General features: G+C 35.6%; 1 protein-coding gene across 1 annotated transcript in view; it reads left to right on the top strand.

Annotated features, from left to right (window-relative positions):
* The window catches only part of LOC150099824 (treslin-like), a 290,982-nt gene that overhangs the window by 177,035 nt on the left and 88,329 nt on the right, over window positions 1–25,618 (top strand). The window contains exon 10 of the mRNA XM_090403686.1: window positions 16,374–16,461. Coding sequence (XP_090259812.1) covers window positions 16,374–16,461 — 88 coding nt within the window. The remainder of the gene's footprint in view (window positions 1–16,373; window positions 16,462–25,618) is intronic.

Here is a 25,618-nt window from a genome sequence, read left to right as displayed (position 1 = left end):
ATTGTCATTGTCTTCTTTTGATTTAAACAGGTCAGACCTGTTTAAATCCTGAAGATACTTCAGGTGAAAACTTTGTTTGCTTACACTTGGATAAAAGATTAAACTAAATTTATTATATGTGAGATTAAATTTAAGTGAAAAGGCAGCTATGTATTTTATATATTTTCCCATTCACACCCCTATAAATGTAAAAAACCTATTATGACATTCCAACACAAAATGTTGCAATTAGTTTCAACTCAACAGTTTTACTCCAAATTGAACTATTGCTTGTCAGATCTATAGATCATCTTGTATTTTGATCTTTGAAGCACTCCAAATTTTTATGTTATAATATAATTAACTGCTATATTAGCCTGTTTTTGTTTAGGAGTGTCCCTTATATTTAATACATTGGCTAACATAACTCAGAAGGGTTATGTTAGCCAAGCTATATATATAATTTAGGGCATTATGGGCGAGTATAAAAGGCAATTATGGCAGAATAAAAAATGTGGAAAAATTATATACATACCTTGATTTTGGTTTAAAAGATGCCTTCTAAATCCAAGCTCTTGTTGAAGGGGGAGGGAGGGAAAGAACATGGGGATGTACTTGAGACACAGGAAATAAGTTTGGGAACCCTGGTTACTATTTATAATATATATATATAAATATATATATATATATATTATTTTGTTGTGGGGAGAAAGAAGGGTATCCTTATGTGGAAACTGGGGCAAGGGTTTACGGGGTGTGGACCGTTTCGGTCATCGTCGGAACTTTGTGGGAATGACTGTAGGGCTATGTCAAGGCTGCAAGATGTGTCTGCCAAATTTGGGCATTTGTTGTCGCTAAATGGCCGGAGGCGTGGCTTAATTTGTAAGTTTTGGAACGTCCAACATTCGGAAATTAGGTAGGGGCGGTGGACGTTGATAGAATTACCATCACATTTTATGGCAATAGTTTCGGATATTCTAAGCATCGTTTCGTTTTCTTGTTTGTCAATGATTATGGCTTTGTCAATTTGGGGGATGTGTTTTAGTTCAAGGGCGTGAGCTGCAATTTCAGTCTTCCCTGTATTTTGTGGTTTGTTTCTCTTTTTGATGTTGCGATGTTTTTTCGTGTTCAGATATTCAGGAATGGGAATATTGCAATCCCTGAAGTGCTCTTGTAGTCTAGTCCATAACGACCTAATTGTAGAGCCCGTGTAGGTGACGTCACAGTCTTTTTGACAAGGAAATTTGTAGACTACGTTGTGGCGTTCGAATAATTCTTTATGAGTGAGAGATTTAGTAGGTTTTAGGAGCGTTGCTAATTTATGGTTTGTGGTGAATACTAGTTTATAGTCCGTGTTTTTGAAAATGTATTTGTAAGCCTTGTATGTGTTTTGGATGTATGCAATTTGATGACCATACGTGTCGGGAAGTCTGCTTTTGTTGTATTATTGTTAAGACGGGATTTTGCCGTATAGTTCGCGTAATTTATTAGATGCGTGGGGTAGTTGCGATTTTTGAAAACCTGTGTTAAATACTTGAGTTCAGTGTTAAGAAAATTGCTGTTGGTAGAGAATTTGTAAGCATTGATAAATTGCGATAGGATGACAGATTTTTTAACGGAATATGGGTGGTATGAATTGAAATGGAGGTAGTTTCCGACATGTGTGGGTTTGTGAAATATCTTCGTGGAATTCTGTTATGGCTTCTGATTAATGTAAGATTTAAGAAATTGATGGATTTGTTCTGTTCTGTTTCCATGGTGAATTGTAGTCTGTTGCTAAAATCGTTGAGGGATGTTTGTAAGGCAGAGATGTGTGAGGGTTTGCCAATGCATAGAATATCTTCTACGTATCTGCCATAGAAGGTGATGCCGGGGGGGAGGGAAGGGTGGAGTAGAAGTGATTCAATGTGTGCCAGGAATAACTCCGCTAGTTGTCCACTGATGTTTTGGCCCACTGGGAGACCGAAAATTTGAACATATAAGGAGTTGTCGAATTTAAAGAAGTTGACGGATATTGTGAGTTTAATCAAACTAATGATGTCATTTGGTGTTAATTTTGTGCGTGTGTGTAGAGTGTGGTCCTCAGAGAGTAGTGTGTGTACAATGTCTAAAGTTTTGGGAACATCCACGTTGATGTATAATGAAGTTGCATCTAGTGAGGAGAGGATGTCATCCTGGGATGGAGTAGTGTTGCTTAATTTCCAGAATGGGTCATCTGTATTTTTGATCATACAGATAGACTTTATTAGTAGTGGTTTGATGAGTTTGGCAACAAATTTGGATAAAGGAGCTGTGGTGGTGTTCTTGTAGGAGACTATGGGTCGTATCGGATAACCGTCTTTGTGGGTTTTGATGTTCCCGAACATATAGGGGGTGCGAGTGGTGCGGGGGGTTGTGTGTCTCATCGTGGTTTTATCTATTTTGTTTTGACTTTTTAAGGTGTGTAAGGTGCTGTTTATCTGTTTGATGAGGTCGGGGGTAGGATCATTGTGGATTATTTGGTAGGTGTGTTGGTCGTTTAAGACGGCCATTATTTTGTTGTGGTAGTCCGTTTTATTGATGATGACAACGGTGTCACCCTTGTCAGCATCAAAATAATATATATATATATTTATATATATATTATAAATAGTAACCCGGGTTCCCAAACTTATTTCCCGTGTCTCAAGTACATCCCCATGTTCTTTCCCTCCCCCCCCCCCCCCATTCAACAAGAGCTTGGATTTAGAAGGCATCTTTTAAACCAAAATCAAGGTATGTATATAATTTTTCCACATTTTTTATTCTGCCATAATTGCCTTCTATACTCGCCCATAATGCCCTAAATTATATATATACCCCTTTTGAGTTATGTTAGCCAATGTATTAAATATAAGGGACACTCCTAAACAAAAACAGGCTAATATAGCCGTTAATTATATTAATAATGTTTATGAGGAGTAGCATGGGAATTTCCCAGAAATTATACTTAATTTTTATGTTTTATTATTTTATTTATTTTTATTTAATGTTAACCCTACAAAGATTGCAAAATCTATAGCAGTATTGCCATGTAAGGGGTGAATGGTTATGAAGAAGGAATGAATCCGTATGTTTTTTTAACAGCTGTAGGTTTGGAGTCCTCATATCCTTGGTAAACAGGATGTGAGGAAGGCTGTTCTAAAGCTAGATGGAAAGAAACAAGAAGAAAAAAAAAATATTGGTTTGGTAGAGTTGAATCAGAATAGCAAGTGATCGTTGACCAGCTGTTCATATATATATGTATACAGTAAGACCCTGTTTAATGCTGATTCGATATAACACGTTTTTTTCCCAAGCCTAAAAAAGTGCTAAATTTACGCTGATTCAATTTATCGCTGTATTTCCCTTGATTTGTATATAATACGATTATTCCCGAACCCAAACCAATCAGCCAAAGTAGACAATTCGTCATAGCACTGTAATTCCTCTAAACCCTAAATCTCTCAATACGATTTGGAGTGCTGCGGAGAAGGCCAGAAGTATTTTTAATCATATTAAAAAAAAAAAAAGAGAGGATACGAGCGAAAACTTTGCAGCTTGCAGAGGTTGGTTCAATAGATTTTAAAAAAAAGGAGCAACCTCTAGAGCATTCGAATTACCAGATAAGCAGTGAATGCAGCTGCTTCAGCCTTTCCATCAACTTTAAGAGAGCCATAATTGAAAGAGGAAATTATCTTCCCGAACTAGTTTTTAATGTCGATGAAACAGGACTTTTCTGGAAAAGAATGCCAAAGCACACGTTACATCGCATTGCATGAATAAAAGTGAGCACCAAGATTCAACAAAGCAGAACAAGGGATTCATACAGAACCTGACAATAGTGATTCTGAAAACGAAAAACCTAAAGAACTTGCTACAGATTTCCTCAGTAAATGTTTGGTGACGATAACCAAAATCGTTGATCAATTTGTAGTGAATGATCCAGATTTTGAAAAAGTACAAAAGCAAGATGAGCCTTTTTGGATGTGATCTCTTGCTACCAACAATTGCATAATGAGAGAAAAAGAAAATGAAAAATGACACTAGACAACTTCATCACAAAAATCAAGAATTTCAGAAGAGCCAGAACCTTCGACAGCACAAAAATAAACATTGTATTTCTGTGTACATATGTATATTTGTTAAGTATATTCTGCAAATTAATATAAAAAAAATTAGAATTAACCATGCTACCAGCTAAGATGTCTATAGACATCAAGTTTATCATGGATGCGAAGTGCATATTAAAATTGTAATACCATTGATATTACATTTAAATATATGATGGATACGAAGTGTATGAGGATGCATATTTGATCCATAATGGCCGGTAAGAAGGTGGTTAAAGTAAAACTTGATTATTCTTGGTCGCGTGTTCCCCTATCCCTATTTACTATGTGTTAAAATAATCCTGTTCACCACCTTGTCTTCTAGGAACGCATCCTGAGTGTTAATCGGGGTATTACACACAGAGGTTTATAGCAAAGTGAAGAAATGATTGATTGCAGTTCAGAAACATCGCACCCTTATAAAATAGTCTTTATAAGGGTGCTTTATAGAAAAACAAGACGTGAACAGAATCCCTATGAGAGAGAGAGATGGTGGATGTGCACTATAAACCATATTGTGATATTTTGGATAACATCAAGAATTATTTGGAATGGTTTTTATGCACCACTCCAAGTGTATGAACAATGTTTTAAGGGTTTGTGAAATTGGGAACCCTACTGATGAAAAAGTTCTGATAAACTTTTTCATTAGTAGGGTTCTTTTTTGCTTTAAATGGATCAGTGAAAAATAAGCATGCCATAGTAGGTCACTTCTGCTTACACATTAGAATAAATACAATAATAACATTAATAGATACTAGAACATTAATAATTGAGCACACTTTTCATCAGTCCTATATTTCATCTCAGTCACTGACACATCATCTGGGAAACAATATTAAAATTTCAAAAACTCACAAAAAATCACGCAAAATAAGTGAAAAAAGACTGAAAACTTCAAGTCCTATGAAGGGTGTTGCTGGCTAGCACCCTTAGCTGTTGGGCAAGAAACCTAAGAATTATAGTTTCCCAAATCTTGGGAAGTTTAATACAACATTATGTATTAAGATTAGGTTGAGTTTTTAAATCTGCTGCTTCTAAAAGAAAAGAAAAAAGTTTTTCAAATTTCTGTTTGCTGTGGTGAAGCATAATCATTTTTTTTCCGTTTGTTTCTGTACACAGGACCAGTTTTGGGTGTTAGTGCATTTATACTACATGAATAATTGCTTGTTTTTATGTATATATGCAGGGGGGGGGGGGCTGTAAAGTTCTGATAAACACCTAGAACATTAATTGATATTAATCAACTGATATAACCACAAGAAAGAACATATCTTAAAACCAATGAATCCCCACGTTTTATTATTATTATTAAGAGAGACAGACCTCCAGGGTGTCAGAGACTCATCGAGTGAGGCCACATACTACATACACCAGTTAGCATACTTATTCTTGAATTCATTCACACTGCTTGCACTCACAGCATCCAATGGCAATCCATTCCAATCACGCACCACCCTCTGAGAGAAAAATCTAGTCCTCACTCTCTTCTTAGCGGCCTTCATTCTCAGCTTCCAAGGATGCCCTCTCGTCCTTTCCCAGCCCTCCATGAATTGAAAAATTTCATCAATTGAAATCCTGTATGGCTCTTTCAGAAGTTTGTAAGTCTCAATCATATCACCCCTCTTTCTCCTGTTTGCTAGTGTCTGCAGTCTACAAATTCTCAATCTGTCTTCATAATCAACATTCCACAATCCTGATATCATTTTTTTAACACTCTCCTTTGTACTCTCTCCAATATATCACAGAATCACAATGGAAACCAGGAGACCAGACCTGCACACAATAGTCCAAGTGAGGTCTTATCAAGGCCTTGTAAAGAGGCAAAATAACATCCTTATCTTTATATGCGAACATTCGTTTCATCATTGCAATGTTTTATCAAATTGTAATAATTTGTTCTTTTTCTTTAAGGATATATAAGACATAAAATTAATTAAGTTTTGTTCTAGGTGTTTATCAGAACTTTCCAGAACCCCTCCCTCCCCCCTGTATGAATATATACGAGGGATGTCCAGAAAGTAAGTTCTAAATATTTTCGCTGCAGCGCTGTGATTTCAATGGTGCACATGCGTGCTGAGTTTGTTAATTCTTTAGCAAGGCATTGGTGCCGTTTTCAAACATTCTCGCAGTTCATATGTTTCTTGGTGTGTGTTTGTAATGTCTAAGAAATTCGAATCGCCCACCGCATGTGAAATTAGGTCAGTTATCTGTTTCTTGAATGCAAGGAACGTTAAAGCAGCTGAAATTCATTGGCAAATTATTAAGGTTTATGGAGAAACACAACAGACCAGCGTAACACAACAACTTATTGCCACCTTCGGCTGGGAACAATTCCATCATCCCCCATATAGTCCTGATCTCGCACCAAGCGACTTTCACCTGTTCAACATCTGAAATCTTTCCTTGGTGGCCGGTGATTTCAAGAAGGCGAGGAGGTTAAAGAAGCAGTCCATACGTGGATTGCGTCACGGGCAGGAACCTTCTATGACGAAGGTGTACAACTCTTGGTGCCCCATTATGATAAGTGGCTGAACAATGGCAGAAATTATGTAGAAAAGTAGTGAAAGATGTCTACTTTAATTTCCAATAAAAGTTTTTTTTGTAAGTATATTTTTGTTTCTCTGGCAGCCCATCAGAACTTACTTTTGGGACGTCCCTTGTATATAGTTGTGCATATTAAGTTTATGTATCACATTAAATTTTAATGAAGTGAATTCACTTCATTATAATTTAGTGTTGGCAAAACTAGCATTATAGTATAATTTTTGTGTATGTTTAAAACATATAAGTTAAAAACACTTATTTAGTTTGACTGAAACTGAGATTTGTTGCTTTAATGGTGGTAGTTTCCCTCACTTCCTGACTGAAGCAGAAGAACCAGAAATATTATATGTGCTGGAGCATGCACAAGCGAAAAGAATGTGGTAACTAGTAAACAGCTTAAGAGAACTGTGGGTAAGAGAGATACAGAATTGTAGCAATATGGAAGGATTTTTGGAATAAATTAGAGGAAAGTTCCATTTGTAGGGGTCTTTTAGAAAGAAAGAAGTTTAAAAGTTTAGACTTAGGTGCTGGTGTGAACTTATTATAGGGCTTAATGGAATAAATATAGTACAAATCAATAATTAAATATGCATTTAATAAATCTTATATTTTTGTCTCAGTCACTGAGACATCATCAGGAAAACAATATTAAAATTGCAGAAAATATAGATGAAAAAGACTGAAAACCTAAAGTCCTATTACAACCGTATTTATTAAGATTCGGTTAATTTTTTTAAATCTGCTGCTGATTTTAAAAAAAAAAAAAGTCTTTCAAATTTCTATTTGCTGTGGTGAAGCATAGTAGTTTTTTCCATTTGATTCTGTCAAGGTATGGTCAGCTAGACTAGACTAGACCTGACTAACTGTGCTTATGGTAGCAGAAGTATTTCTCATGTTCTTCTAGGTGGATGTTTGCAGATCTCCCAGTTTGACTTTAATATGATAAGTTGCAATAACAAGGGAACCTGTAATCAGCTGGGACAGAGAGAGGAGGTAGAGGATAGTCTCCCTATCATGTTGGAGGTCTAATGGGGTATTGACCACACTAGAAAAGGAGTACAAATGACACTTGTAACACACACACACACAAAGACAACACAGTACTCAATGAAACACATGGAAGACTCTAAAGTCTTATCTAGGTGATGTGTCCTCTGTGGGCACCTAGATAGGACTTTATAGGACTCTGTCACCTAAATAGGACTTTATTTGCATCAGTAGATATGAGCATTAGTAGGATGCAAACTGGGACCTTTGACGATTATTGTTTCCCAAATTTTGCAAAGTTTTATGCATCCATAATTATGGATGTATAAAACTTCCCAAAATTTGTGAAATAATAATCGTCAGAGTTCCCAGTTTACATCTTAGGCCACCTACTAATGCCCATAGAGGGTGCAGCACCTAAATAGGACTTTAGCATATGTGTTACAAGTGTTATTTGTACTCCCTAAAAACTAAAAAATTAGTTTTTAATCCTTCATTATGTCCTCCCAGCACTTAAGCCTTAACACATAGATAGGATCCTTAGAAGAGCAGATGAGGGCAGCCAGCTTCAGATGAGGTTTGAATGAACACCAAAAAAAAGTACAGGATATTTTTTTTCAAGGTGCCCCAGATATAAGGAACAATTATGGCATTACTATAGTCAGCATGTTCAGAGAGATGGGAGGAACAATTAATTTGTTGATTTTTTTGGCATTGTAACATGGACAAGAAGGTCTAGCAAATAAAGGAGAGTTCAGCAGTAAGTTCAGTCTTGGTAGAACAGAGATTGGAGGCTCTGTTAACAAGAGTTGATAACACAATACTGTTGAGAGGTGGTGGGGGGTGATTGATAGGAAAGTTCATGTATGTTTCTATGTGTGTGGGTGGGTTTTCTATAGACATAGAAAGAAAGGGAGCCAGATGTCCTTTCATGGGACATTTTCCCACTTGGAGGAAATGCCTACCTCCTGCCTTGTTGAATTCACTATAGGTATTTTTGTGGAAATATACTATACCATGAATTAGACAAGTATGATTTAATTATGTTTCTTTAAGTTTAGAAAAGTTTCAAGATAAATGAAAGTGAATAATAAAAGCCATTTCTCTGCTATTAGGTTTCTAACATTTGCAACCCCCACCCCATCCCTTTTTTCTAGAAATGGCAGTACTTTGCCTGCAAAATGAATGAATTGCAAATATTTTAGTTTTTTAAAAAAAAATAATAATAATTGGTTATCAACTATTGGTCACATTAACAAAGCAAATATCATTGAAAAAATTTAGAATGAATAAGAGAGAAATTAGTGAAACTTAATTAGCATTAGACATTAAAAATATTGAAATTAATTTTAACATGAATCTGAGAGTTTAATTCAAAATAAAGCTTACTGTTTGAACTGTGAAATGCTCACCATAGATGGGGAACATTGTTGTAGAAACAGTGTATTTATAATCAGTGTGTAGCATTAAATATATTGCACTGTGTGGTTACTGTATTTGGATGTTTGATTTGAATCTTCTCTAAGAGACAAAGGAAATTTAGTGTTTCAGTAACTACATTATCTACATAGTCTTACCATAAATACTGTTACAACTTCCCCACACCCATGCACTGTCAACAGAATTATGCAAGCCTGGTTCTGTTAATGGTACTGTGCACACCCAACATTTGCATGTATCAGTAGAGAGAGAGTTGTCTGTGTGAGTTAACATGCAGTGGGAAGATAGTGAGAACTGTGATAGCACCTCACAAGGTTGAAATGCAGCCACCTGTTATTTTCAATACACTAGAAACACCCAGGATCAGTAGAATGTTTGTGTATCAGAATATTAACCATTATAATGATACAAAAGACATCTGACATCTTCTGTATCATCATAACATCATATACACGCTGCATTAGGATGTAAGAGCTTGTGGGGGCATACCTCCACTGTAATCCTGTTAGAACTCCGAAAGTGATGTCGCAAGTGATGAGCATTTCAAAGATAATGATGTTATGTGTACTAACTGATGGCCTAGGGTGACAGCCCATTGTCGTTCTACTGACACTTCCTAACACCACAACTTATGTGATAGAGGGTGATAAAATCAAAGACACTTCTCCAATGGTATGCGAACAACAGACAGAAATATTTTCTTCACAGATGAGAAGATTTTCACCATTTAAGAGTCATTTAGCCTAAATGATCAGCCTGGATGGTCGCACAGCATGTGCCATAGCACACAGGATTCAGAGAGGTCATCACTCCATGTCAGTGATGGTTTGGTGGTGATGTAATCAGAGGATATCTAAGTTGCATTTCTTTGAGAAAGGGGTCAAAACTCCACTCCAAAGTGGTTCCAGCATAGTGTCTTGTGTATCAAGACACCATGCTGGAACCTCTGGTACAAGTTCCAGCACAGTGTCTGAACACAAGGTGAGGACTACACAACAGTGGTTGATAGTCCTGATCTGAATACATCTTCATCATCATCAAATTCCTGCCATGTACTCTCAAGGGATGTACAGGATATGATAGTACTACATGAAAAAAATTACATCATTACTAACTTCCTATCTACAATTTTCCTCCAAATCAGTCTGTTACTTGTCAAGGCTTCAACATTATCAGATCTTATATTTCTATCGTCTAAGGCACTTTGTACCATATCAATCCACCTATATCTTGGTCTTCCTCTGGGTCGTTTTGCTGCCAACCAGGCAGAGAACACTTGTTTTGCTAATATTTCTTCGCCCATTCTGTTTAAGTGACCATACCACCTGAGATTAGCTCTGCTAACGCATTCCTGGATGTTGACAATGTCAAGTTCTTTCCTAATATCCTCGTTTTTAATATGATATTGAAGCCATCTGTTCACGTCTATAATCTTTCTCAGGACTCTCATATCTGCGGTCTCTAGTCTTTGGTCAAGTGTTTCACTTCTGACCCAGCTCTCAGATCCATAAGTTAAAATTGGTTTGAACACTGTCTTGAATACAGCTAATTTAGTGTTCGGACTAATTTCTCGCTTATTCCATATGAATTTTCTCAAATGACTTCCTACCATACCAGCTTTGCTGATTCTGTTGTCTATTTCTATATTTAATTTACCATCTTCAGTAAAAATCGTGCCTAAGTAGCCGAAATGTTTTACTTGTTCCACAGGTTCTCTATTCACAACACAGGTGACATTTTCAATGATTCTGCCTAGTTTCATTGTCTTTGTCTTTTTATTGCTGACCTTCATACCACATCTATTACAACAGTTATTCAATTTAGTTAGAGAATCTTGCAGACTTGTAGCAGATTTATTTAGAAGTATAACATCATCCGCATAAAGCAAAGAGCTTACATTAACATCTCCAATTTTGATATCATGTTTAATACCACTTTCCTTCATAATGTGATCCATATAGATAATGAATAACATAGGGGATAATGTACATCCTTGTTCAAACCAGATTTAACATTAAACCATCTTCCTGTACTTCCTTCAATTCTAACTGCTGACTTACAACTCAAATAAAGACTACGTATTGCTTGATATAATGCCCCATTGACACCATATAACTGTACCGTATTGAATAGCTTCTCTCTTGGCACCTTGTCATATGCCTTTTCCAAATCGACAAAACTTAAATACAGATCTCTGTTATATTCCCATGCTTTCTCAACTATTTGTTGTAAAGTGAAGATCTGATCCTGACAGTTTCTATTTGGCCTGAATCCAGCGTGTTCTTCACCAAGCTTTTCTTCCACAATTCTTCTCAACCGTTTTTCAAGTATACTTGCATAGATCTTGCCAGGAACACTCAGTAAGGAAATACCTCTGTAATTCTCACATTCAGTTTTATTTCCCTTTTTATATATGGGTACTATGAGAGCTCTACTCCAATCATCGGGAATTCGTCCCTCTGTCCAGGCTTTTTGAACTATGCAGTGTAGCCACTGTAAGACTCTTATACCACATTTTCTGGTCGAATATCATCTACTCCTGCTGTCTTTCCGCATTTCAAACCTTTGATGGCTTTTTCTACTTCAAGTATGGATATGTATTCCTGACTGCATGCCTGGTCAGTGTTTTTTACCACTGCACTGTCATCACTGCTTGTTTCATTTAGCAGTTTTTCATAGTAATTACTCCATACTTCAAGGATATCTTTTTCTCCCATTTTCATGTCACCTTTATCATCTCTAAATCCTTTTACAGCACTCTTTCCTCCATTCCTAAGCTTCTTCAACAACCGCCAGAATATTTTGGCACCTTCTTGATATTTATTTTCTATGTTCTTGCCAAAGTCCACCCATGACTTTTGTTTAGCTAGTTTTACACATTGTTTAGCATTCTTGCATTTGTCTCTGTATTCTCTAAGAGAACAAGCTGACTTATTTGCCAGGAACTTTTGATAGGCTTTCTTCTTTTCCTTCACTGCCTCTTTAACTTCTTGTGTCCACCATGTTGTTCTGGTTTTTTTAACCTTGCAGACAATCTCACCACATGCCTCTCTGGCTGAATCAATCAGGGTTTTCTTCAAGGCTTGCCACCGAATCTCCAAGGTTTGGTTCCTGTTCTCAAACTCTTTCATTTTTTCTTCAATCATGTTAGTGTATTTTAGTCTACAGTTCACATCTGAGAGCTGCTCAACACTAAATAGTGATCGCTTCCCATTTCAAATCCTCTGTACACTCTGGTGTCCTGCACCAGGGAGAAAACATCTCTATCGACAAGAATATAGTCAATGAGACTTTTCTTATTCCTTGCCTCTTCTCTCCATGTGAATTTGTGCACATTTTTATGTTGGAACATGGTGTGAGTAATAACCAGTTCATGTCCTGAGCATAAATCCAACAGGTATTTGCCATTATTATTGGCTTTGCTCTTTTCTCCAAATTTTCCCAAAATATTTTTGTATGTCTCACAATCATTTCCTACTCTGCTATTTAGATCCCCAACAAGGACCAACTATTCCTTTTTCATTGTGTCAGTTGCTTTTTCTAAAGCCTCAAAAAATTCCTCCACTTCTACCTTAGTAGAACCTTCTGTGGGACCATAGGCACAAATAAGTCTCATTGTCTAATTCCCCATTCTGATATTTGCCCACATCACTCTACTTGAGACTGCCTCCATTCAAGAACATTAGCCTCATATTTTGTGTTGAATACTATGGCTACTCCTTCTTTTCCTTGATTATCATTTCCTGAATATAACATTTTGTATTTATTGTTCAGAAAGATCTCACCAGTTTTGGTCTTTTTAGTTTCAGTCACCCCTATTATGTTGATCTGGTACTTATCTAATTCCTCAGCTAGCTCCATTTCTTTGCCATTCAGGCTTCTTATGGTGATAGTACCGATCTTTAACTCTGGTGATGTTGAGTTGGGGTGCGCTTTCAGATTTATTCCAGTAGCTGAGTTTTCGCTGTTTGCCCTGGTTTCCTGGTGAAAACAACGGGGGCCTTGTTTAATCAGACGACCCCCCCAGCCGTCATGAAATTTTGTCATGTTGTACCATCATTTTCTATATTGGTTTAAGGCAATAAGCATACAATTTGGTCGGCTAAATCCCAAATTGCTAGCACATCCTCGTTCTTTCAGTATCCATACATTGGACTTCAAATTGTGGTTGGAGCTTGAGAGAATAGCCCAGCATTGCCAGCCTAAAGGTGGATTTGGAGTAATCGGTGGCTTGTTTCTGTTGTGCTGTGCGTGTTACCATTGATATGTGACCTCAGAGATTTCGGGTTGCATAAAGGCAAAAGTGGGGGATATTTGAAACATTGAGTGCTGCTATGTGCATGTTATACATGTGGTTTGTTTGTGCTGTTTAAGTTGTAACAGTATTTATGATTAGACTAGGTATGTTATTCTGCAGCAGTGTTCTTTCTCCCTTCTGCATTGAGCATTTCCTTAAACAGTATGCTTTACTTCGAATCTGACTCTCTCAGATTCATATTCCAAAATTTATTTGAATACTATTATGTCTGCTAGATATAATTCTGCTGGACTGGTTTCACGAACTTCTCTAATTGACCAGTAATTGATGTCCAATTGCAAACTAGTTCATTCAAATATATATAAGTAAGCATAGTTATTTATATGACTAGAGCCTCCGTAGCTCAGTCGGTATAGACAAAGCCTTTTGGTTGGAAAGACCTGGACTCGATTCCTGTCCATGACATGAGGAGCCTTTATCTGTCTCTTTCGACTAAAGGTGAGTTAACCAGTCTCATAGGGAGGTAGAAAGTTTTTTTCACCTGGAAACTCAGGTTTTTCGTCCCTCAGAACAGTCAAACTGGCCTCATGAACACACACACGGATCTACAGTCATAAATATGTAGTTAATGCCTAATTAGGAGGGCTCTACCAGTCCTAAGGGACGGTTGAAGAAAGGGAGAACCCCACACGAAATAGATAAATTTATATGACTGTGATTGTCTGGCATGTTTAAATTCAGTCATGCATTTGTATTGACATGGTATGCGAAAATGGAAAAAAAAAAAATAATAAGTAAAATGCAGGTATCCCTTGATTAATGAGATTAATTAATCCCTCGATTTTATCGCATGTATCAAAATCGCATTAATCAAATATAATAATCAATGGTAAAAATTACAATTTGTCCCTGATAGATTACTAATTAATATTAATAATTCGTTTTATACAGTACTCTTTTAGGAAAGATAAAAAATGAATGCAAAGTAAATGTTTAATAAATGCTTGTACCTACATTAGTTACTGCAATTTTTTATCAAAAAAAGTTATCGAGTCATTTGAACAGTTTTAGTTTTTTTTCCTATCAGCATAAATTCTACGATAAGAAGCAAAATGATTCTCTAGAACTCGGCAAATAAGCGTTCTTCGATTAACATCTGGATCCATATCCATTACTTGCTGCTTAAGGGATTCTAAACTGTGAAATTATTCCATCCACTTCTTTGATTGTTATCTCCTTTGGAACTTCATCTTCACATTCCATTTATTCATTGTCTTCATATGTGTTGTTGTTGTTCAATTTCAAGAAGACGTTGTCACTGAAATCTTTTGACTTTGAATCCAATAATTCTTTAACATCTTCTTCATCAAAACCAAGGTCTTCACCAATTGCAACGATTTCTTCAATCATGTTGTTCACAGGATTTTGAAAACCACCTTAGTCATTAGTGCATTCTGCACTAGGTTTTTCCAAACAGCTCTCATGCAGCCAGAAGGTACTTGCTCCCACGAGTCATGAATGTGTTCAATTGCGTGTTTAATGTTAACATTTTTCAAAATTCTTGGAACTTAATTGCATTTTCTTTCATTGTTGTTTCTACTGCCTTCGAGAATGTCTTTTTAAGAAAATATGCTTTGAAAGATTCAATGACGCCCATGTCCATGGGTTGTAGCAGTGATGTCATATTTGGTGGAATTTTGGTAAATTTAAAGGCACGTTAATTAAAACTCTTGCCACATATATAAAGGGATTGTTGCAATTAATTTCGGCATATTAATCAAATCCTGCGTTAATTAAGCGATCCCTTTATTTGCAATTCATCTGTTTTGCAGGCAAAGCACCTCTCATTTCCAGAAGAAAAGAAAAATTATGGGGAGTGGTGAACAAACAAAAATATGTAATTGCTAAGAAATCCTTTTTTTTTTTCCACTTTCATTAAACTTCTCTAAACTTCATGAAATATTTTTTAATTTACTTTATAGTGGTCTAAAAAAAGTGAATTAGCTGGTGTCATACTGAAGTGGAAGAGTTGTCTGCTTGCAATTTACTTCCACTTTCCTTGCAGAAACCAAAACTATCCTGCCAAAGTGGTCAGTGGAGAAGATGAGATAACTGTCAAAAATCTGACATACATGCCATTGGGCTTAATGAAGGGTATGTCTGCATGTTGGCATTCATGCTCAGCTCCATTTTTCAGGAACTTGTTAGTCATAGATTAATATAACATTCTTTCTTTACAATTTTGGTAATGCTGAACAAAATCTGGTGTTACTGCATAATCTTGCCATATTATTTAAGCATCAGTGGAAAGTTTTCCACTTGGTTACAATGTAGACAAGAAATTGTATTCTTTGTTTAATCCTATATACAAGTATAAGCAATAGTATCACGACAAGTTTGCTTGTATATAGAGGCTATTGACTTCATATGAATTGCGCTATTCCTTAATGTAAAACCATTATGGGATGGGTTAGCACCCATAGCAGTTTTGAGTCTTTATTGAGGTCTCATCAGTTGGAACCATACCCAAGACGATACCAAAGTTAAATTAATGTACAAGTCATATATTTTCCACAACATTCTCTCATCTATGGTATTTAATAATAAGGTGATACACCTTTTTTCTATATATTTATAGAAAATACATGACATCTGCATTAATTTAAATTTGGTATCTGGCTCCAACTGATGTGATCTGAATAAAGGTCGAAACCAGTCTGGGTAGTGGCCCTTACCAGAATGACTTTACATTATGGGATACTAAGGCAATCGATGTGAAGTCAACAGCCTCTATATTCAAGTAGACTTGTTATGAAGTTACTTCACATTTATGCTTGCACTTGAGTAAAGGATTAAAACAACAGAATAATTGCTTGTCAGATTTAGTTTACACGTCATTGTTTATATATTAGTTTCTTATAATTTATTCTGCCCACACACATTATGCTGTTTTGAATAATAAATACAACTTCATAAGCCTTTTTCCAGTTTCATGTATATAAAGTTTGTAAACTTTTTTCTTTTCTTTTCTTCTTTTTTTTTTTTTTTTGCAGATATCAGTTTCAAGTGCTTTTGAATATGGAATTAGAAAGCATAAGTACATCCTTGGGTAATACATCTTTTACGAATTGTATTCACAGAGTAAGTACTGTTAGAAATGTTTCATTAGATATTTTGATATTGTGTTTAGTGTTCACTGTTACAAAAAAAATAAAGTAGAAAGTTAGGTATTATTATTATTATCATTACTGAGACCTCCAGAGAGTCAGGGACTCATGTAGGTCATCCCATATCAACACTAGCTGTCATTCACCAGTTGTAAATTCATTCATGCTACCTCCACTCAACACCTCCAAAGGCAATCCATTCCAATCATGCATCACTCTATAAGAGAAAAATCTAGCTCTAACCCCTTTATTGACTGCATTCATTCTCAACTTCCATGGATACCCTCTCATCCTCTCTTTACTCTCCATAAAACTAAAAATTTCATCTTCTGGTATACTATGTGACCCTTCCAGAAGTTTGTAGGTCTCCATCATCTCACTTTTCTTTCTCATGTTTGCTCGTATCTGCATTCTTCATAATCTACACTCCTTAGTCTCAGTATCATCTTTAACATCCCTTTGCATTCTCTCTGTCCACTGTATCTGCATCACTTCAGAAACCAGGAGATCAGATCTGCACGCACACACACACACACAGCTCCAGATGAGGTTAAAGCCTTTTAAAAAAGTCAAAATGACTTCTTTTTCCTTACATGTCAGTGTTTGTTTCAGCATTGCAATTACATATGAGTTGTATTTTGCAATCTTTGCTATATGGCCTTTCATCTTTTTATCTAAGAGTTTTACCAGAAAGATTTCTAGCCTGATTAGTTTCTTCTAGCATAATTTTGCCAATATAATGTGCCATTGAATATCTCATTACATCAAAGTGTATAATTTTACATTTGCTGGCATTGAACTGACAGTCTTTTCACATGTCCACAATTCCAATCTATTGAAATCATTCTACAAGCACTGCATGTCCATTGCATTCCTGATTACCTATCTCTGCATCATCAGCGGCAATCAGCTGTATGTCACCAGTCAAATCCTTCCCAATGTCATTAATGTAAACATTGAATAATGGTGAACCAAGGACCGATCCCTGTGTTACATTACTATTCACCTTAAATCCCGCAGATTCACACTCCCATATACTGCTTTCTGATATCAGCTAGTCAGCCATCTTATCCATGCTAATAGTTCATAATTCAGTCCATATCATTCAACTTCTGCAACAGTCTTCCATGGTGTATCCATTCCCCGTTTTTAACTCACCCATAACATTATTATAAAATGTGTATAATTTAAATTGTTTTAGTTTACTGATCAGAATTTCCCTCTTAAATGAAGTATTATTACAAGGCATTTACTTCATCTGAAAAATATATATGGGAATGTTTGAAAAGTAATTGAACTAATTCCGCTCTGTTGTAACATCCTCAATTTTTATAGCACCAATGTCAGTTTCTGACTTGATATTAGATGGGTCAGTAGTACACGAGTTATTTTGTTATATCATGTATGTGTTGTGTGTCTTAGCTGTTTTGCAAAACCTCATTTTCTGTAGTAGCAATGTTTCATAATAATAAGTCAAGGATTCTCTTCCTAAATTTTTTGTATCAAGTTTGGAAAAATAGACCAAGAGCAGATCCAGCAAGTATAATCTGTCATTCTCAGTCTGGGAGCATAATGGATGTGCATTCAGTAATAAAAAGCTGTTGCAGACACTCTTGGGAAAAGTTTGCAGCAAAAGTAGCCACATATTTTCTTGAATACCTCATCCTTAAAAGAACAGTAGAAAAATAGCAAGTTATCTTCTGTGAGAATGATCTGAAGCAGCAAACGTTTTTGCCCAAAAAATGAAGATATAAATATTAGTCTGTGTATGATATCTGTATTAAACTTTAGATATCCCACAAGTTTAAAATATATAAATGAATGAAAGTTAAGAAGTTAGTAATATGGTATTTTATAAAAATACCTTATTACACTACTTATACTGTTAGTAATAAGGTATTTACATTTATATACGGTTAGTTAAATGTATGTTTCTTTTTGTATGTTAGAAGCAAGACGATTCGAAAGCATAAGTTACTGCTGTAATTCACATTGTGTGAAAGTAATTAAGCGAACTTACCTCAGTGTATAAAGGATTGAGAAATTAATAATTGTTATAAATTCTGACCGTTTCATTGGTGAAATTATAATTAAATAAACTCTCCTGTACTGTGAAGAAAGAAAGAACTTTGTTGTTTCAAGCCCAGCAATGGTGGCACATGATGGTGGACCTGAGTGGAAGTTTCTCATTTGCATTTCCAAGTATGTGCAAAAGCAAAAAGAACATTATCGAATGTTGCTAGGTATTCAGTTTTACAGGGAGTAGGAAAGGAATACAATGTTCCTTTCCTACTCCCTGTGTCTGTATCTTCAATATATGAACACTAAACAGAAGTTAGGAGGGAAAGTTAGAAATGGGAGAGAGAGAGAGAGGATACCTGTATATAAAGAGATAAGTATAAAGTTTATTGTAGTCATTAATCCATATAGGATTTATTTCACTTAAAGCTGAAAGTAACTTTATTGATTTTCAGTTCATATAGAATGGGCCCAGTAAACTTTGTTTATTTAGGATTCTCAGTCTGATAAGTGATTTCTAATAGTGGATGTGGCCTTGTTATTTCTTCAGATGCTTTCATGTACAAGGCAAAGTCAATAATTTTATAACTTAGTTTTTTAAAAAAAGAAATAAATATATACATAAACAAAATAAAACAGGTGTTCTCTGCCAGGTTGGCAGGAAAACGACCTAGAGGAAGACCAAGATATAGGTGGATTGATACGGTACAAAGTGCCTTAGAGGACAGAAATATAAGATCTGATAATATTGGAGTCTTGACAAGTAACAGACTGATCTGGAGGAAAATTGTAGATAGGAAGTTAGTAATGATGTAAATTTGTCATGTAGTACTATCATATCCTGTACACCCCTTGAGGGTACATGGCAGGAATTTGATGATGATGATGATGATGACAAAATAAAGTTAGGAAAGATTAGCAGATTTAAAAAGTACTCTCTCTCCCTGTAAGGGGGATTTACTTAGACCATGGATCTGTTTAAGTTAGGACAGTGAAGTAGTTTCACACATTTTTTTATAAAGATGTTCTATGAGGAAACAACTTTTATGAAGGACTCTTGTCTTGTTCCAATGAACTGTGCTTAGTGTCGGCAGCATGCTCTGCAAGGACAGACTATTCAGGCTCGTGGTATTTAATATAAGACTTATGTTTTTCTAGATGAATGAAAGCAGATCTTCCTGTTTGTCCAAAATAAGATAACCCACAAGAGCAAGGAATCTGATAGATACCTGGATAACTGAGAAGTGGAAGCTTATCATTAGAAGAAGTAAGAAAGGTAGAGATTTTTCTGATGAGGCAAAAGGTAGCAAAAACATTCAGTGGTTTTAAAACTTTTGCTATGCATTCACTAATACTATGCAGATAAGGGATAGGAATGCAAGTTATTTTTTTTGTATTTGTAGAGGTAGAGATACCATAACTGCTAAAAAAGCTTTTTGAAGAAATAACCCTTAAAACTATTAGATAAAAAAGTGGAATTAATATGTCGTAATTTTTTCTGCAAAAGTTCCATACATCGTGGCCATAAAGAATGGGCACGATGTACTAAAGGCTTCGTACTAGAGCACGATGTAGCTCTAGCCTTTTTGACTAGGATGGTGATATGATCCTGCGTGGATATAATGTCCTGTATGGTCTTCCAAAAAACTGAAAAACGTAGGCTACTATCTGGTTGACAACAAATTAGAAGATCTAAAAAGGTTAATTGTTTATTTACTACTTCTAAGGTGAATTGGATTCTGGGATGTAATGCATTTAATTTAGAAAGAAACTGCTGTAACTCAGAGGAAGAGTCTTTCCAAATTGCAAAAATATCATTCACATATCTGTACCAGTGTTGTAGGTCTAGGGCCCAATCTGCACGATCCAGTTCACTTTTCTTTTCTTTTTTTTTTTTTAATTATTTTACATTACCTACTCAGTTGGTGTTTTTTAGAATTGTCTGTTATTGTTTAATTGCCATTCTGTGATCTTGTACTGATGATGCCTACTTAGGCGAAAATTCTACATTAATAAAGTTTTTTACATAGAGTTTTTCTCTGTTTATATAATTCTTTTCATTGGTTATTTAGGTTATTTAGGAGATTAAGTTGCATATGAGATATCCTGGGATATGAACCTGTATGGAACGTTAATTGGGAATTTAGTTTCAGGTGTTTTCTTTTTATTTTGAATTTAAGAGTTTTAACCACTCAGAGTGTGGAGGGTATAGTCCTAGGAACTCAGGACCACAGGAATTGTTTGTTATAATAGATAATTTACTGTAGCGATATTTTTTCAGTAAGCAATGTGCCTGTGGGACTTCAGTTAGGACTTTTCAGTAGTTATAGCATTGTTTATTTTTATTCAGAGAAAATGCCATTGGATCAGATGGCATACATTATGAAATACTAAAAAATCTTCTGTCTAGCATTAGCCAACTGTTCTTTCTTTACCAGAGAATCTTTCTTGAAGATATGTTTCCAGATCTCTGGCAGAAAGCAGTCATTAGTTGCCATACCAAAGTAAACACTTTTGTTCTCAAATAATATGTGTGTATATATATATATATATATATATATTTAAAACAAAACAATTCAACATGTAATAATAATCTTCAACCAGGACTTCTGATCCAATTTGCATTATTTATTTCATGGTATACCCTCCTGAATACTTTATGAACTAAGATGGGCCAGAAATTTTACTAAATTGTATTTAGTTTAATAAGTATGGTGCGATGTCACACTAAGTGGAACATTACCCAGCTAAACAAAACCCAATAGTTTTCATCATTGAATTAAAGTGAACAGTGAAAAGTCAGTTACTGGATCAAAATTAAACTCAGTGTACAATATGTCACAAATTCCCAGAATGCACACATAAAAATTATATTTGCTTTCCTGTAGACTAGTGGCTACTAATGCCTGTGAAGTAAATCCCCCTGTGCAGTGATACATTTAGTTAGGTAATGCTGCTATTGTTCAAAACGTTTCTGGAACTTGTGTTCTGGCATTCTTTCTGATACTCTTGCCACATGATGTTCAATGTTAGAAATGTCAGAAAATCTGCATTCTTCTGTTTTGGAATAGCCAAAAGTCACAAAGGCTAAGTTTGGGGAATACAGAAGATGGTCCAACTTTGTGATTATTTTAACCATAGACTCACAAACAGCTATTACAGCATGTGCATGAGCATTGTCGTAATGGAATTTGGCCAAAGTTCAGGTCTCTTCTTACAAGCACACATAACCTTGTCAGCATTTCGAAATGACACTTTTTGTTCACTGTTTGTTCTTGTTTAATGAATATGAAGTGAACTAAGTCATTATGATTGAAAAAATAAACAAGCCCTGTCTTGATCTGCCAACTGTGACATCCTTGCTTTTTTCAGTCTTGGTAAAAAAAATGGTTTCCATTGCATGTTTGGGCATTTTGTTTCAGGGTCATACTGAAGGCACCAAGTTTCATTGCCAGTAACTATCAAAAACAGATAATTATCAGAACAAATCTCAAACACTGTTGTTTTGATGTTTGCTCACAATTCATAGAACCATCTTTGCAGACATTGTTCTCATTCTCAAATTGTCCATCAAAATCTTCCGCACTGCTTTTCTATCCAAATTTAAGTCTTCTACCATTAACCATGTACTTATTAGTCACAAGGACTAGTAAGAACTAATTGCTGCACTCTTTCCACATTGTTATGGTTGTTGAGTTTTGTGTTGTCTAGTTATTTTGTCATATGTCACATAATTTCATTTTGCTTTTATACCTCTTATACCACTTACATTCATTACACTTTTTTCCTAGTATCATAGTCTAGAGTTTCACTTATGCTTGTGCCTAAATTTGTGCAAAATGCTATTAATGCAATGGTCTAAATTCCATTCACTAATTTTTCCACTGAAAGCAACAAACTCTACCACTTGACTGATTTGATATGGCTCAAGTCAACAATACCATTGCCTTATGCATGATAGTACAATATCATTCCAGAAATTAAATTATTACACCTTGTATATATGATAATGAAAAATATTGAAAATGGTCGAGAGTGAATGTAAATGGAGATTAATTAGAGCATTACAGCATTATGTGATTGATGATTGCCACCATTCCACATTACAGCAGAGCAATTACAGAATTAGAATTAATTTCCTTAGTGTTCCAAAGAATTTTTAGATATTTGTTGCAAGAAAATGCTGAAGAAAAGTATGAAGAACATATTTAGTGAGCAATATTGCCTGGCATAGTGAAGAACCTGGATGTGACTAATACAATTCATGTACAAGAGGAATGCAACAGCTGTGGGGTGCAGAGAGCAAGTAATAATATGGATCCAGAATTTCTATAAACTTAAGGAATAAAATGGAAGCTTTGTTCAGAAGTGTGCAGATATAGTCTGTTAACAGCAATTGATATATGGTGATATTTTTCAAGATACTTCTGAGTGAAATTTTCTTTATTTAATTCAGGAAATAAGAGATCTGTTGGCATTCGTGTCAAGTTTTTTTGTTTCATCAGTTGAATTCTCTCTTTTGTTGAAGTAGAATGGATTAATAAATCAGCTTTGAACTGATGATGCACATGACTGATACAATTTTACTTGCACTGTTTAATTTATTTAAGGAACTAACAGTAGCAAGAATTACTTGAAATTGCATGGAGTGCAGTTGATACATTAATGTGGTGTTAATTCTTGGTCTGTGTTCTCATCATCATCATCATCATCAAATTCCTGCCATGTTCCCTCAAGGGGTGTACAGGATATGATAGTACTACATGAAAAAAATTACATCATTATTAATTTCCTATCTACAATTTTCCTCCAAATCAGTCTGTTACTTGTCAACACTCCAACATTATCAGATCTTACATTTCTATCATCTAAAGCACTTTGTACCGTATCAATCCACCTATATCTTGGTCTTCCTCTGGGTCATTTTGTTGCCAACCTGGCAGAGAACACTTGTTTTGCTAATCTTTCCTTGCCCATTCTGTTTAAGTGACCGTACCACCTGAGATTAGCTCTGCTAACACATTCCTGGATGCTGACAATGTCAAGTTCTTTCCTAATATCCTCGTTTTTAATATGATACCGCCATTGATGCCATCTGTTCACGCCTATAATCTTTCTCAGGACTCTCATATCTGTGGCCTCTAGTCTTTGGTCAAGTGTTTTACTTCTGACCCAGCTCTCAGATCCATAAGTTAAAACTGGTTTGAACACTGTCTGGTATACAGCTAATTTAGTGTTCCGACTAATTTCTCTCTTATTCCATATGAATTTATTCAACTGACTTCCCACCATACCAACTTTGCTGATTCTGTTATCTATTTCTATATTTAATTTACCATCTTCAGTAAAAATCATGCCTAAGTAGCTGAAATGTTTTACTTGTTCCACAGGTTCTCCATTCACAACACAGTTGACATTTTCAATGTTTCTGCCTATTTTCATTGTCTTTGTCTTTTTATTGCTGACGTTCATACCATATCTATTACAACAGCTATTCAATTTAGTCAGAGAATCTTGCAGACTTGTAGCGGATTTATTTAGAAGTATAACATCATCCGCATAAAGCAAAGAGCTGACATTAACATCTCCAATTTTGATATCATGTTTAATACCACTTTCCTTCATAATGTGATCCATATAGATAATGAATAACAGAGTGGATAATGTACATCCTTGTCTCACACCAGATTTAACATTAAACCATCTTCCTGTGCTTCCTTCAATTCTAACTGCTGACTTACAACTCAAATAAAGACTAAGTATTGCCTGATATAATGCCCCATTGATACCATATAACTGTAGCATATTGAATAGCTTCTCTCTCTCTCTCTTGGCACCTTGTCCTATGCCTTTTCCAGATCGACAAAAACTTAAATACAGATCTTTGTTATATTCCCATGCTTTCTCAACTATTTGTCGTAAAGTGAAGATCTGATCCTGACAGTCTCTATTTGGCCTGAATCCAGCTTGTTCTTCACCAAGCTTTTCTTCCACTATTCTTCTCAACCGTTTCTCAAGTATACTTGCATAGATCTTGCCAGGAACACTCAGTAGGGAAATACCTCTGTAATTCTCACATGCAATTTTATTTCACTTTTTATATATGGGTACTATGAGAGCTCTACTCCAATCATCGGGAATTCGTCCCTCTGTCCAGGCTTTCTGAACTATGCAGTGCAGCCACTGTAAGACTCTTATACCACCATACTTCAGCATTTCTGGTCGAATATCATCTACTCCTGCTGCTTTCCCACATTTCAAGCCTTTGATGGCTTTTTCTACTTCAAATATGGATATGTGTTCCTGACTGGATGCCTGTTGAGTGTTTTTTTACCACTCTGCTGTCATCACTGCTTGTTTCATTTAGCAGTTTTTCAAAGTAATTACTCCATACTTCAAGGATATTTTTTTCTCCCATTTTCATGTCACCTTTATCATCTCTAATTCCTTTTATAGCACTCTTCCCTCCATTCTTAAGCTTCTTCAACAACCTCCAGAATATTTTGCCACCCTCTTGATATTTATTTTCTATATTCTTGCCAAAGTCCTCCCATGACTTTTGTTTAGCTAGTTTTACACAGTGTTTAGCATTCTTGCATTTGTCTCTATATTCTCTAAGAACACAAGCTGACTTATTTGACAGGAACTTTTGGTATGCCTTTGGTTAGAATATCAAACCTTGGATATTCTTTTCCTTCACTGCCTCCTTAACTCCCTGTGTCCACCAGGGAGTTCTGATTTTTTTATCCTTACAGACAACCTCACCACATGCCTCTCTGGCAGAATCAATCAATGTTTCTCCCTGGTGTCCTGCACCAGGGAGAAAACATCACTATCGACAAGAATATAGTCAATGAGACTTTTCTTATTCCTAGCCTCTTCTCTCCATGTGAATTTGTGCACATTTTTATGTTGGAACATTGTGTTAGTAAGAACAAGTCCGTGTCCTGAGTAGAAATCCCACAGATATTTGCCATTATTATTAGCTTTGCTCTTTTCTCCAAATTTTCCCAAAATATTTTTGTATGTCTCACAATCATTTCCTACTCTGCTATTTAGATCCCCAACAAGGACCAACTTTACCTTTTTGATTGTGTCAGTTGCTTTTTCTA

The sequence above is a fragment of the Typopeltis vanoorti genome, chromosome 14 (genome assembly GCF_054136105.1).
Source record: "Typopeltis vanoorti isolate ZY-2024b chromosome 14, IOZ_Tvanoo_1.0, whole genome shotgun sequence".
NCBI classification, from domain to species: Eukaryota; Metazoa; Arthropoda; class Arachnida; order Uropygi; family Thelyphonidae; genus Typopeltis; species Typopeltis vanoorti.
Note: the sequence above shows the minus strand (reverse complement) of the source record. Positions and strands in the feature narration are given on the sequence as shown.